Source organism: Zonotrichia leucophrys, chromosome 6, assembly GCF_028769735.1.
Source record: "Zonotrichia leucophrys gambelii isolate GWCS_2022_RI chromosome 6, RI_Zleu_2.0, whole genome shotgun sequence".
In the NCBI taxonomy this organism is placed as follows: domain Eukaryota; kingdom Metazoa; phylum Chordata; class Aves; order Passeriformes; family Passerellidae; genus Zonotrichia; species Zonotrichia leucophrys.
In genome coordinates, this window is record NC_088176.1 from 32169071 (window position 1) to 32184444 (window position 15374).

Below are 15374 nucleotides of genomic sequence, written 5' to 3' on the forward strand. Positions count from 1 at the left end.
TGTCCTGGAGCTCCTGGCATCACGGGGCAGGAAGAGCACGGCTCCGTGGGGACCTGCCCTGGCTCTGTGGGGACATCACACTGGGGGATGTCACCCAGGTCCAAGCTGGGCTTGGCCTCCCCACGGGGCCTTTATCTCTGGAGTTATTCCTTAAGGGTTCAAAAGGGAATTCCCTGGGAGCCGTTTTACCGCAGCCATTTATTTATGACCCTCATGTGACCATTTTGAGCCACTTGCTGTAAAACCAGGCCTCCCATTTTTGATATAATTTAGGTTCAAGGCTTTTATACCAATAAAGACTGAAGGAAGAGGTGTCATGGTGTGTGTGTGGGCAGGAGGGCACAGCAGGGTGGCAGCAGGCAGGGAGCTGTGCAGGGATCATGGAATGGGGAAAGGGTGGAGCTGAACTCCCCACTCCAGTGCCAGAGCCACAGGGGACAAACTGCAGCACGTTTTGCCAGGCAGGCAGAGCCAGGCTGCCCCAGGATGCTGCAGGGAGTCCCCTCATGCTCAGCACCATCCTGGCTGTCCTGGCTTTGGGCACAGGCTCCCAGGGTGGCACCCACTGCAGCTGAGGACATCCACACCATGCACTGCTGCTGCAGGGGCACAGATAGAGGGGATCCCCACTTCATGTGCCACCAGCCCTAAGACACATAAAACCATCCCAAAAAAATGGTAACAAAATAATTTTATTCTGCTTTATCAAAAGAACTGAACTGTGAATGTAAACCTGACCGGATGTATCGTGTTTCCTCAGGGAGATGTGCATCCAGGGACAGACCCCTTTAGTCACAGGCCCACACGGGCCATGGGAGCGGAGAGAAAAGCCAGTTCCATCCCAAAATCCTGGCTGCAGCCACGTCCCTGCTCACAGCTGGGGCTCAGAGGGCAGCACAGCCCACGCCAGGGTGACAAAGCCGTGGCCACACGCTGGGGCTGGGGAAGCAGGGCAGGGAGGGGGAGGCTGCTGCAGAAGGCACTGGGCATCACACATGCTGCTGCAGGAGCTGGGACATGGGGGCATCCCCTGGGGTCCCTCAGGCCATGTGGGGAGATGGGAGATGCACACAGAGGGACACTGAGCCAGTGACAGCCACCCAAGGCAAAGTCACGGCACAGGGAGGCACAGCCAGGCTCGGATCCAAAGGGAAGCAGCTCCTCCTGCCCTGGCCTGGCAGGCTTTCCTGCTTCCTGCATGGACATCGTGCTCTGATCACTGCAGGAGAGCTGGGAACTGCCTGGGTATCGCTGCCAGCAGTGCCCCTCTGCCCTTGTCACTCCAGGCTGGCAGAACCTCCTCTGCCCAGCCATTCCTGATGCCCAGAGTGCCCAGCCCCAGTAACACATGGAGGAAATCATGAACACCACATTCCTGCCAGCATTCCCTCCAGCAGTGCTTCTAGCCTATAAAGCCAGCCCTCATCCCAAAATCCAACCAAAGCATTGCTGGGGTGAGGGAGCTCTGTGCCAAGGGCCTGCTGCAACACTGAGGAGGTGCCAGGGCACAGATGAGACTACACTGCCTCCTCAAAGCCATCCCACAGCAAAAAAAGGGACCCTGCAAGCCAAGCAGCACTTCCAGGAGACATTTCAAACACTACAGAACACACTGCCACCCCCTCTCTGCCCTGCTCCTGCCATGGCTGGGCTGGAAGAGGAGCTGAGATACTGGAGCAGAGCATCAGCTCAGCCTTGGGAGTTTGCAGGCACACAGAGAACAAGAAAGACCACCCAGAACTGCTGTGAAGTCCCAGTTATGTCTGAAGGGTCAGGGCCATCACAACCCTGCTGTGGCCCAGAGATGGAGCAGGGCAGCCAGGGCAGGAGCAGGGACAGCAGGAGACTGACTGTCCATGTGCCACTGGGGACTCTGCCACCCCTGAAGTCCAGCCACACAGGGTGGGGACACAGCACTGCTCCTCTGGGGACACCACCAGCACAGGCAAAGCTGTTTTGGGTTCAGTGTTTCTCCATGGCAGCAGTTAAACACATCCCTCCCCTTGCCATGAGGCTGCAGATGGAGCCAGGGACAGAAGATCCCAACAGGTCAAGTGGCCAGAGTGTCACCAGCCCCTCCAAGGGTGGCATGGCTGCTCTGAGGGGACAGGACAGCAGGAGGGAGGCACAGGGAGAGGTCTCTGAACATGCAGCAGGCAGTGCTGGGTGCTCCCAGCTGGAGGATGGCATTCCAGCTCTCCCCAGCTGCTTCCCCAGGTGTTGCATCCCAGATCCTCACAGAGCACGAGGAGGAGGAGCAGGCCCTAAAAGCAAGCACACCCTCACAAGCAGAGGAGGAAGAAGGGAAAGCAGAAAGCAGGTTTGTCCCAGCATATTCCCCCCTCCCCAAGCACCTCTCCCTCACCCTGCCATGGCAGGAGCAGGGTTGGATATATCACAGCACAGACCAGGACAGAAGATCCATCTGCCAGCAAGCCTGGCCAGGCATGAGAGGACAGGGACACACTCCTTGCCATGGCTGCTCAAGGACACACAAAGCAGGTCCCACTCCCTGGAGCACTGGATTTTGCATGAAGGAGCAGAGATGCCTCACCTACTCTGCAGCTGAAGTGTCAAACATCTGATCTGCTGCACAGCAGGGTCCTTTCACTCCTCTCTTCCCCTTCACTTTGCCAGCACGACAGAGCAGTGGAAATTCACCCCCTTTCCCTGGTGAATGACTTACAAGGAGGCTGGAATCTGAGCAAAGACTTGCCAGGCTCTGTTCCCAACCAGCTGCTCCGAGGTGCTCCTGAAAAATCTGCTTTAGGAGGCAATGAGACTCAGCCACCCAGTGGGAGCACCACAGTCAGTCCCAAGGCTCTTGCTTGCAGAGAGGGGTCACAGAATCCCTTCAGAGGTTGCTTCCTCCAAGTCATTATCTAGCACTGCTGTCTGCAGGAATATCATGGCTGTGCAGATCCTACTCCCAAACCTATTCCACAGCAAACCACTCTGGCCAAGGAGAGTCCACTCCACTGGAGTCCTTGAGGAGAGCGAGTCAGCGTCAGCAGAAACCTTCACCAAGCAAAGCTTCAGCAGCAGGACGAGGGGAACCTCCTCTTCACTCAGCCAGGAGTGCTGAGCAATGACCAGTGTGCAGCAACACAGCACTCAGAGCCACATCTCCTTCCTGCTAAATAACTGCACCTACCCCGGGAGGCTTTCCTGCTGTCTGTCCTTTAATATTCCAGTATAGGTATGTTAGTACAGGATTATCCCTCCTTTGGAAGCACCAATTTCACAGGGGGACAAACAGAAGAGGCAGAGCCCTTGTGATCTGTTGCTAGAAGAAAATCAGCCCAGCTGCCACCTATAGACACAAGAAGTGCAGGCAGGCAGGCAGGGGCTGCATCCACCCCAGGCACAGGGCCTCGTCCCCGGGCACAGCCGGGCTCGTGCTGAGCTACACCGGGCTGGCTCCCCGTGCCCCCTCAGCCACTGCTCTCCTCGCCTCTCAGGGGGCTTTCTCCAGGGCTCTCTGGGCTTTCCTGTGCAGGAAGGCTGCTTTGGTGGGCAGTCCTCAGGCTGGCCTGCTGGAAGGCACAGGAGTCCAGGAACACGCCGGGGATGCGGTCACCGAAGTACAGCTTGCTGTTGGCAGCGATGGCCTGGTACTTCATCAGCTCCAGGTACTCAGGGGTCAGCTTCAGCTGCAACAAACAGACACCAGAGACCCTAAGAGACAACTTGCTGTGCCCTGTGGTGCTAGGTTTCATGTCAGGCTGCCCCTCATGGGGTGCTGTCAGGACACAGGACATCCCTCTGGCTGTCCTGAGCAGCCAAGACCCCTGCCAGGGGTCTCACAGAGCCCAAAAATGCCTGTGTGGTTTTGATTATCACCCATGGAGCAAGTTACCAACCTTAGATGAAGATCTGCAAGCCATAACAAATAAAGTAGAATGACAGTGAATTTATCATGGGGTGAAAAAGTAGATTTTGGGGTTTTTAGAATGAGGATTCAGGGGGGCAAGCTGGAGGGATTTGGGCATGTCCAGCTCTTTTTCTTCTTCTTGGCCTCCATCTTCTGCTGTGATATTGGCACTTTTAGATTGGTTTAGAGTAGAAGCTCACAGTCTAATATAGGTGATAGGTATTGGGAAGTAATTGTAAATATTGTATATGTAGTTTTTAGTATAAAAAGCTAACACTGCCCTGAGGGCAGGCAGAGTGCCTGGACTGTTGTGCTGAGCAGAACTCAGCAGGACAGGAGAAAGAATTTTACAGATAAGATACAATAAACAACCTTGAGACTGAGAAATGAAGAGCCCTGACTCTTTCATCAAGCTCCGGGCTGGGAAAAGAGACTTTACAACTTTCCTCAGGGTCACTGTGACCAGCTGGAGATCCCTCATGGGGTGTGAGCTGTCAGATAAGTGTTCTCCCAGTGCTGCCCAGAGTGAGTGAGCAGCGTCCCAGAGCTCACCTTGTTGGAGTCAGCCAGCTTCCGAGCAGTGTAGTACTCAGCATCAGCTTTGGCCTTCTCCCTTGCCAGGAATGCAGCATCTGACACAGCAGCAAAGAAAGCATTAGGAAGTGAAGGCACTGAGCACCTGAGCCCTCACCCCACGGGGACCAGCTGAGTGCCTGTGACAGCCTGGCTGGCCTTGCATGTGCCCTGCAGCTTCCTGGAGAGCTCCATGCACGGGGCAGGAACCATCCCAGTGCACAGCCCTGCACCCTCAATGACTTTTGCAGGTCTGAGGCTCCTCCACCTGCCACAGCCCCAGCAGGGTGCTCACCTTCAATCTCAGAAATTCGCTTCTCCGTTTCCTTCTCCATGATCTTCTGCTGGTAGTGGATCCTGGCCACCTGAGCAGCCTTCTCTGCCTCTGCAATCACAAAGGGCCCAGCTGGGAAATCTGCTCCTCAGGCCTTGAGCACCAGCAGCCTGACCCCAGCACCGGGCTGCAGGCTCTGCCACACTTCCCTGCTCCCTCCTCCCCACTCAATGCCAGGCTGTGCTCCAAGCAGCAGAGTTTTCTGCCTTTCTTTACAGGAAGAAAACAATTGTGTTGTGTTTTCTGGTGTCTGCAGAGCTCAGATCCTGTCTACAAGCACAGGGACATGGAGCTCCAAGCCCAAGCAGCTTTTCCAGCAGAGTGATTCCCTCCATGCCTGCTGCAGGACAGAGGTGCTCCCTGCTCTGCTGCTGTGGGATTTTCATCCAGATGTTCCAACAGCTGCTTGTGCAGCCTGCCTGAGCCTCCCTCATGGAGCTGCCAGTGAGGAAGAAGACAATGTCCTGTCCCAGCTGAGCAGGGAAGGCAGGAATGGAGGCTGAGCCTGTGCTTGGTGACATTACCAATGAGTGCTTTCTTCCTGTCTGTCTCGGCCTCCTTCTCCACCACCTTCTGCCTCTGGGCTGCAATCAGCAGCTTGGTCTTCTCAGCCTCCCTGCAAGGGGAGAAGTGTTATCCTGGGGAAAGGGAATGAGGAGCAGTACTGGGGTACACAAAACTGGGAGTACTTTGGACCTTATTAGCATAAGAGATGTGATAAACAAAATGCCTTGGCAAGAGCAAACAGAACTTTGAGAATTAAATCAAGATTGCAAGAAGATTCAATTTCAGATTGGTTTACCAGAAAAAGAAAATTACATTGACTTCTGCAAGCAAGAGATGCTTAAAATGTGTAGGTTTGATTATGTGATGATTAACGCAATTACTGTAGTAAAACATTACAAATCTTCCTAGAATAAGTATATAAGCAGTTGTACTTCACATTAAATTTGGATTCTTTGACCATCTCAAAGTCTCCCCCATCCCTCCAATTGCTGATAGAGCAGCTCTGCATCCCAGGAGAGGCCCTGGGGACAAGGGGCCAGCCAGCTGCCAGCTCCCTGCTCACAGCCATGGGGACTGCTCTGTCTGCAGCTGTATGAGCACACACACAGGCCAGAGGAGGGACCATCCCCCTCTCCATCTGGCCACATCTGGATGCAAGTCCAGTCTGAGGCCTTCAGGATGAGGAACAGGGCAATGTGAGCTCAAAGCTGGGCTTGCTCAACCAAAGGTTGAGACCTAACAGCATCTCCTTCTGCCCAAAGGCATCCCAGGGATCCTGCAGGGGAGCTTATGGGCAAGGCTCAAGACCCCTGAGCCCTGATTTCAGCATGGAAATGGAAAACAGAAGGCACAAGTGCACTGGCAGGAGCTCACCTCTCACTCCCTGAGCACCAGGGAAGAGCTTTCCAGCAGCACTGTGCCTGTGCAGCACCCCCAGAAGTAATTAATGCAATTTTATGCCCAGCTACTCACATCAGCTCGAAGTTTCTCCGGATGGCCTCTGGAATTTTGGGTTTTGTGACACGCACGGCCTGTGGGAGCAGAGAAAGGGAGCACACTTTGAATGAAACACCTTGATGCAGCATCAATAACCAAATATCTCTTTGCAAAACCAGCTGCAGTGCTGTGGACAGTGGTGCCTAATCCTCCTGGGAACACAGCTGAGCATGGTCACTCTCCCAGAGGTGTCCCACATTTCCATTTCTTCTCATCCATCCCATCCCACACTCCCACCAAGGACAGAGGCTCCAAGCCCCATCCAAGCTGGCCTTGGACACTTCCAGGGATCCAGGGGCAGCTTCTCTGGGCTCCCTGTGCCAGGGCCTCACCACCCTTAGCATAAAACATTCATCTTTCACTTTAAAACTGCTGTCCCTTGTCCTGTCACTGCAGGCTTTGGCAAAAAGTCTTTCTCCACCTTTTAAAATCATTATTGAGAGACCACAACCCACCTGGATGGTGAGACCTGGTGCCATGACATTGAGGTCCTTCTGCAGGGCCAACTTCAAGTTCTCATCTATCTGATCTGTGTTTGGAGGACAAAAGAGAGAGCAGTTGGTTTATCATGTTTTCCCCCACAGCTTGTGTGGCAAAGAGCCAGCAGGCCCTGAAGAGCAGGTAACTCTAGAGTGTGAGATAAGGATGCTTGCTGAGACATTCAGCACATTGTTTCCCTTCCTATGCCCCCTGAAAAACATTCCCAAAAGGAGACTCAGGGGCTGATGACTAGAAAAGTTCAGCTGTTGATGGATTTGTGTTATCTGAACTAAGTGCAAGTGGCTTTCAGCATCTCAGCAAGACAGAATGCTCAGAGCCTGTGGTAGAAGTCCATCCTTTCTCAGCACCTGGACTTGGGAGTACATTAATATTAAAATTCTGACAACCTTTTACCTGCCACAAGCCATTTTTCCCCTGCTCAGCCACTCAGGAAGGAACAGAACCTGTTCTGTCTTTGGGTTTGGGGCACAGGTCCACCAAGGAGAGAATGCCCTGTGCTAATTCCTGAAGCACTGCTACTTCCCTGTGAAAACCTTCCAGCCCTCACTTGTTGGAGACAGCCAGGAGGAAGCTGTGAAAGTACAAAAGTGAATTCAACAACAGAATTCAGCAGGGGATTAAAAGCAGAAGCAGAACAAGACAAATCCACTGTCACAGTGAAGGCCACAGGCATCATTGCACACACAAGAACAGAGGGGCTCTGCTGAAAAAAAGGTGGAAAAAGACTCAAATCAAATTCCCACATGCAGATGGGGAAAGACAGAGACACCTGAGTCACTGGAATTACAGGGGAAGTGGCAGATGGATGTAAAAGGAGCTGGATCTACACTGCAACTCCAGCACAGGGGCAGTGTGGTGCAAAGGGCTGGCTGGAAGATATTCCAGGAATATTCCAGAGGATGCACTCACCAAAGAGCTCAATGTACACCTCCTGCAGGGTGTGGGCACTGCAGAACTGGTTCAGCTCGTGGTGGATTTTGTTGAAGATCAAGGTCTTGTCGTAGTCAGCGGTGTAATTCCTGACGATGTCGTACACTGGGGAAGGGAGAGAACACCAGAGCTCAGCCCTGGCCCCTGTCAGGGTGTCAGGGAAGCAGTGCAGCACTGGGACAGGGCTTTTCCAGGGTAGCCAAAGCCCCAGCTGCCCTGCCCTGCTGGCAGGTGCTGCTGGGATTACACAACCTCAAGGAGCAGCCATGGCAGGATGTACTGCCTGGTCCTGTTTTACTATCTGCATAAACAAATGGAACAGCAAAGCCTCACCAGGACCTGCATGCACAGGTACTGCTGGAAAGGGAAAACAAGGATCACTCCCATTATTAAGCCAAGCAGATCCTGCACCAAAAGGAACATGGTCAAGGGAGGGGATTCTCTCCCTCTGCTCCTGCTGAGGCCCCACCTGGAACCCTGGGCACAGTTCTGGCCTGTCCCCCAGCACATGAGAAGGACATTGGAAGTGTTGGAGCAGGTCCAGAGGAGGCCATGGAGTTGCTGAGGGATCTGGAGCATCTTCCCTGTGGATCCAGGCTGGGAGAGCTGGGAATGCTCAGCCTGGAGAAGGGAAGGGTGTGTGGAGACCTCACAGCTCCTTCCAGGGCCTGAAGGGACACAGGGGAGCTGGAGAGGGACCCTGCAACAGGAACTGGAGGGACAGGACACAGGGAATGGGTTCAGACTGACAGAGGGGAAATTTAGGTGGGATAAATGGAAGAAATTCTTGGCTGGGAGGGAGGGCAGGCCCTGGCACAGGGTGCCCAGAGCAGCTGTGGCTGCCCCTGGATCCCTGGCAGTGCCCAAGGCCAGGCTGGATGAGGTTTGGAGCAGCCTGGGACAGTGGAAGGTGTCCCTGCCATGGCAGGGGATGGGATGGGCTAAGCTTTAAGGTCCCTTTCAGCCCAAACCCCTCCATGACTCTATGAGTTACACCAGGAATTCACCCTCCAGTGCCTCAGCAGTGCTGCAGTTTTGCATTAAGCTGTGCTGCTGAACAAAACAAGCTGTCTGTGTCTTTGGGGTGGTGAAATAAGGAGGCAGGAGGCTCCTACAAGGGTTCTGCCTCTGCAATTTTCTCTGAGCTGAGCTGAAGCACCTGGGACCAACACTACAGGACCAGGAGCCATAAGGGTAACAAGAAATGGAAACAGAGGGAAGTTCTGCTGGCATGGAAAAGGCAAGTCCTGCAAACCAAGCCAGAGCTGCCCCAGGATGAGTGAACACAGTCACAGGAACCAGGCTGGAAATACCAAATACCTGCATATGGGGCCAGCTTGTTCACAACTTCTATTCGGTCAATGTAGATCATAACACCACCACTGCAAGGGAAAGAGACTCATCAGCCACACTGCAGCTGCTAACAGTTAACAGATTTAAAACAAAGGCATCTTTATCTCTATTTTAACAGACTTAAAGCAAAGGCATCTTCATCCCTCTTCTAACAGATTTAAAGCAAAAGCATCTTTATCCCTATTTTACAATATTCTGAGCATTTTGCAATGAGACACCAGTGAATCCCAGTCCTTCTCTCTGCATAAATCCAGCAAACCTGCAAAGCACTTTCTTTCCCATTTCTGATTTCCTACTCAACCAGCCAAAGGAAAGCTTTTCTGGTCAGGAATGTCCCCTGCAGCTCTCAGGAAAGCACAGGGGAAGGCAGCAAGGACAGCAGGTGACACCTGCCACCAAATGCAGACACACCTCAGCTCTTCTGGGCAGCAACACATGGCAAACAGAAAAAGCCCTGAGTTTAATCCACAATCACTAACTGCAGCAGGAGCTTGGCAAGGCCCAGGAGAAAGGAAGGAACAAAGCACATGGAAGACTTCAATCCACTGGAGCTCTCCAGGAACACCACAAGAACCTCAGCAGAGGCAGCCTGCAGGCAATCCTCTCCCCAAAAAAGGATTGGCAGGAAAGGGGGAATCAGAGGCCAGGCTTGTCCCCAGCCTCTGCTCTTGCTGTGGCTTTCAGAAAGCCATGCCCACCCCTGGGTACCTGTAACACCACAGAAAACCACAAACTCTACAGGGAAGAAAAAAAACCCCTTAACTTTTAGCAGCTCTAAGTCTCTTGAGAGCCTAATTTTAAAGCAGAATACTCCTGCTATGATGTCCTTGGGACAAAGGCACATCACAGAGCAGAAGCTTCAGCAGGAACTGTTTAGAGACAGCTCATTCCTGGCACTGCAACTCCCACATTCCCAAACTCTGTCTCTGGGATGTTTTAACTCAAACAGATCCCCCACGACAAACTCCTTTTCTTATTTTGCAGATCTTGATCTCTGACAGCTCAAAGCCAGCTCTGCAGGAAATAAAAAACAACCTGAACTTGCCTGTGTCTGTGTTCTTTTGGAAAAGGCCTCCCAAGCCCAGCCTGTCCTTGCTCCAAACCTGCTTCAGGCCAACCATGAGCTAAAATCACTGGTGATGGACGGCCCTGATCTGCTGCAAATCCAGCATTTTGATTTTAAAGGGATGTCAGAAAGAAAAGGAGAGTGTCTGCATCACCTCCCTGGCAGGGAAGGGTCTGAAATGGCACCTCAGAGCTGTGAGGGCTGCCTGACTCTGCCACCACCTTCCACAGCAACCCTGCTGAGGGACAGTAAATGGGATATCACCCACTGTTATTCCATTATCATCAATAATTCATAAGTGTTTATGTGGTGTGCTGGGGGATAAGTGCATTTTATCAGTCCTGGGACACAGGTAGCAGGAAGACTCTGGAAATCCTCACACAATTCAGGATCCAGCTCAGGGTTTAAAATCTCTATTTAATGCGTTCACTGAATGTTGCCCGGTACAAACAAGACAGGTAAGGCAAAAAAAAAACTGGGGATGGGACACCCACACAGACACTCAGAAGCTTCCAGATATAGATAAGGACACAGGGAACAGGAACATAAAGAGAAAGCCAGCCTTTAAAATGTGGTGGTTTGATATGTAAACACAAAACCTGAAACTGTTTGGGCTCTATTCTGGTAGCAGACTTTGAACTGGGACAGTGGCAGTGCAGGTGTGCTCCAGTTGTTATTTATAAGCTCATGTTTTACCATGGAAATGTGGATGCAAAGCTTGGGCAGCGAGCAGCCACAGACTTTGGATCCCAAATGCAGCCACTGAAAGGCTCCTGCAGCACCACCTGGGCAGTGGGCAGGGCTGCTGGGACCTTTGGTCAGGGTGAATTCAATCATTAACTGAGAGCTGCTTTCACCAGCTGTCTGCTGCTGTAAAGCCCATTTTTACTGCCTGCACCTTCCCAACCACCTGCATTGCACAACTGAACCAACAACACTGAAATTCAACAGGAGCTTCATTTCCAACTCCTAAATCACAGAAGCACAGAATGGTTGAGGCTGGCTTTGGCCTCAACCTTTGACATTTTGATCTTGTTTACCTCACCACAAAAGGACTCTGGACAAGGCCCTGAAGTGACAGGACAAGGGGGAATGGGTTCAGACTGACAGAGGAGAAATTTAGGTGAGATGTAAGGAAAGAATTGTTCCCTGTGAGGGTGGGCAGGCCCTGGCACAGCTGTGGCTGCCCCTGGATCCCTGGCATGCCCAAGGCCAGGTTTGGAGCAGCCTGGGACAGTCGAAGGTGTCCCTGCCCATGGTAGCGGTGGCACTGGATGGGCTTTAAGGTCCTTTCCTACCCAAACCATTCTGGGATTCTGTGAAAGCTGCAGCACTGAACACTAACATTATTTACAGATACTCCTGAAAAACCTTCAGTTACTCCTTTAGGATCTAAAATTAAAACCACAAGACTGTTATGGTAATATTTAAGCCCAAACGATGTCTGATGCTGAACAACTCCAAGCAAGTTAATATGGGTTAAACCTGATCAAAATTAACTCTGTTTTATTAACACTGCCACTAACATTCACCTTTTAACTTCAATGTGATCACTGTGTGCCACCACTCCAGCTACCATCGATTTAATTTTTTAAACAGAAATTTTGTTGAGGACCCTGAATGTGTAAGACAAGGATAATAATCATGGTTTTTGGTAATTTTTTTTATCCTTACGAGTCATCACTTTAACTTGTGGATGAACCAACACAACAGGATCTGTTACCCAACTCAGACCTGTAACCCAACAGGATGTGTAACCAGCCCTCTCCTCCTGCTTGCTACAACTCAAGCAGGTCTGTGCTGACAGAAGAATCAGCCTGATTATGCAGCAGGAATTTCATCTGGAAATGAACTCACTCCCACCAGGAGGATTCCCACTCCCAGCTTCCTTCTGCCCATTGCTGGGGCCAGCACCTGTATCAGCCACAAGACCCAGAGTGGAAATAACCAGGGCACAGCAAAGAAAAAGCAAAGGGGTGTCAGAATAACTGAGGGGAGAAGCCCAGAAAAATTCAAGATAACATCACAATAAATGCAAACATCCCTCACTGCACAAGTAACAGGGTGTCAGAGTAACTGAGGGGAGAAGCCCAGGAAAATTCAAGATAACATCACAATAAATGCAAATATCCTCTGAACAGCAGCTCCAGCAAGAGCCAGTGTTCCCTCCTGTTCTGTTACACTGTGTACCTTTGGGATTAATTTTATGGCAGGTGCTTTTACTTCCAAATCCCAATGTCCCAGCCTTGCAAATGACCCCAGGGAGTGCATCTAGAAGAAATCCAAGTGGAAGCCATACCTTGTCCCACAAGGCACATTCTTCACTTCATCAGTCTGCAGCGTGGTCTGCAACACAAACACAGCAGCACTCACAAATGTGATTCCCAGGGAGGCCCAGACTCCCACAAAGCCAAAATTGTGTCCTGTGCCTCCTTGGTGATGGCTCCAGGTGTGGGCAGAAGGCAAAGCTTCTCCTCCCCAGCCCTTTGGGGGATGCACAGGCAGCTGTGCCTGTTTCCCTGTTTTGGAATGCCAGGAAACAGTGACAGCCACAAACATGGACTGTCCCCCTGAGCAGGACACTGCCAGCCCCAGCAGTGCCACACACATACACACACACACACACACATGGTGGGTGGGGAGAGCTTCCAGGAGGACAAGTCCTGGCTCCCCAGGGGAGGGAGAGGGCACTGACCTGCACGGATTTGAAGGTGGTGATGAAGGGGAGCATGATGTGGTAGCCAGGGCCGCTGGGGCTGGTCAGCAACGCTCCACCCCTGAGGAGAGGGAGGAAAAAGCCTCAAGGAAGGGGGCAAACAGCAAGGGCTGGCTTGGAGGGCCAGCTCAAACTGCCAGGGGTCACAGAGGATTGCATCAGTGCCCTGGATTCGCCAGCAATTCCCCAGCAAAGGGCTGAGTGCACCCGATCTCTGCCTGCTGCAACTCTGCACGAAGCTTTAACTCTTGGAGCAGGCAGCTACTGCTAAACCCTCCCGGCACTGCAACACTGCACAGAGCTGCAAGAACATGGATTTCTCCTCTAAATAGTTCTCTGGTAACCATGGAAAAATCCAGCCGTGGATGCGATGCTGCCAGTTTGGGTTTTGGCACAGCCCCTCGCCCAGAGCACAGAGAAAACCCCCCTGGGGTGTTAATGCCCAGCAGGATTGTGGTTAAAGGGAACTGGGGACATTTGGGGTCTCTTAGCAGTCCTGGTCAACTCTTTGAAGCAAAAGCTGGCAGAGGTGTCACCCCCTCCCCAGAACAGTGCAGTCTCCCAAAGTGCTGCACATTTTGCAGAGTGCTCTTTCCTTTAGCCCTCAGTTTTTTCTCTTCTCCTCTATGGATGCTGTTGGTGTGCACATTAAATTGGCTGCTTTTGTTCAGTTCCCCCTCACTGCACAAAGTTGAAATTTGTCTTAAGTAAAATACAGTTCTACACAAGCTAACAATAAAACTGCAACCTCTGTACTCATTTTTTTTCCTTGAGTGGCACAGTCTCTAGGTCTTTACAGATAAAGCAATCCGACCAAGGGTCTTTCCAGAATTTATTGTGCTTTATTCCATAAAGAACATTTTTACTTTCTAATTTTTTTGCGTGCCGAGTGGGAAGGGCAGGGAAAACATTCCAAGGCACCAACACTGAGAGTTCTGGCCTGGGTGACAGTTTGGGACAAAGGTGAGAGACCAGCAGATGCCAGCAGGCAGGACAGACCCAGAACTCTGGAATCAGTTTGTGACAAGGGCAGGGGGGAATGAGAGGCAGGAGAAGCAGCTCAGAGACCCAAGGGTGAACGGAGCAGGAGCAGCCAGGGCTGCCCACACACGGGGAAACCGGAGGGGAGCAGAGGACAGAGCAGTGCCGGGGGCAGGGATGGGTGCCAGGGATGGATGCCAGCCCAGGAGGGGCTCCGTACCTGTAGTACACGGCCAGGTGTCCCTCCTCGACCCTGTGGATGGCGGAGTAGAGCAGGAAGACCAGGAGCCCGGAGGCGGCGGCGGCCGCGGCCCCGGCCTGGGCCATGGCCATGCTCGCATCCCCTCCCGGCCCGGGGGCGCCGCGGGCCCGGCCCTGCACGGCAACAACGGAAACACACCCGTTACACACACACCGGACAGGGACAGGGCCCTGCACGGCAACAACGGACACACACCCGTTACACACACACCGGACAGGGACAGGGCCTGCACGGCAACAACGGACACACACCCGCTACACACACACCGGACAGGGACAGGCACAGGGCCCTGCACGGCAACAACGGACACACACCCGCTACACACACACCGGACAGGGACAGGGCGCTGCACGGCAACAACGGACACACACCCGCTACACACACACCGGACACGGACAGGGCCTGCACGGTAACAGTGTCAGCACCGCCCCGGCAGCGGGACACACCCGCCACAGGCGGGACAGGGACTGCCCCCGGCCCGGCCCCGTGCTGCCCTGTCCCGCCCCTATCCCTATCCCGCACCTCCCCCCAGCCCTACCCCGTCCCGTAGCTGTCCTTACTCCACAGCTATTTCAATTCCTACCTCAGACTCTATTCTTTAGCACAATTCTTGCCCCACACCTGTCTCGCAGCTCCTCCCAGCCTTTATCACAATCCCTGTCCTGTACCAGTCCCTATCGTTTATCCTAATCCCTGCCCCGTTTCTTTATCCCAATCCCTGTCTCGTTCCTTTATTCCAGTCCTTTATCCCAATCCCTGTCTCGTACCTGTCCCATTCCTTTATCCCAATCCCAATCCCGTTCCTTTACCCCGATCCCTTTCCTTTACTCCAATCCCAATCCCGTTCCTTAATTACGTTCCCTGTCCCGTACCTGTCCCGTTCCTTTACTCCATACCCTTATCCCGATCCCTGCCCCAATCCCGTCCCTTTAGCCCAATCCCGTTCCCTGTCCCGTTCCTTTATCCCGATCCCTGTCCCTTTATCCCGATCCCATTCTTTTATCCCGTTCCCAGTCCCGTATACGTCCCGTTGTCCCGATCCCTGTCCCGTTCCTTTATCCCCTACCTTTATCCCGATCCCTTATCCCGTTCCCTGTTCCGTACCTGTCCCGTTCCCCACGTGCTGCCGAGGCCGCGCTCCCACCCCCGCCGCGCACGCGCGCCGGCGCGCGGCACCATGGGCGCGCCACGTCGGCGCGGAGCGATGACGTCACCCCACCCCCGGGTTGCCAGGCAACGGCGTGCCGGCAATGGCGGCGCGGCAGCGAGCAGGCCTCAGAG

General features: G+C 53.0%; 1 protein-coding gene across 1 annotated transcript; it reads right to left on the bottom strand.

Moving 5' to 3' along the window:
- Positions 1-674: 674 nt before the first annotated feature.
- LOC135449445 (erlin-1-like) lies at positions 675-15255 on the bottom strand. The gene is given in 13 exon segments (XM_064716466.1): positions 675-3508; positions 3510-3653; positions 4427-4506; positions 4743-4832; positions 5306-5397; positions 6261-6319; positions 6740-6813; positions 7695-7820; positions 9036-9097; positions 12434-12480; positions 12830-12911; positions 14052-14206; positions 15198-15255. Coding segments are annotated over 12 exon segments (1020 nt in total). The 5' UTR covers positions 14165-14206; positions 15198-15255; the 3' UTR covers positions 675-3457.
- Positions 15256-15374: the final 119 nt, after the last annotated feature.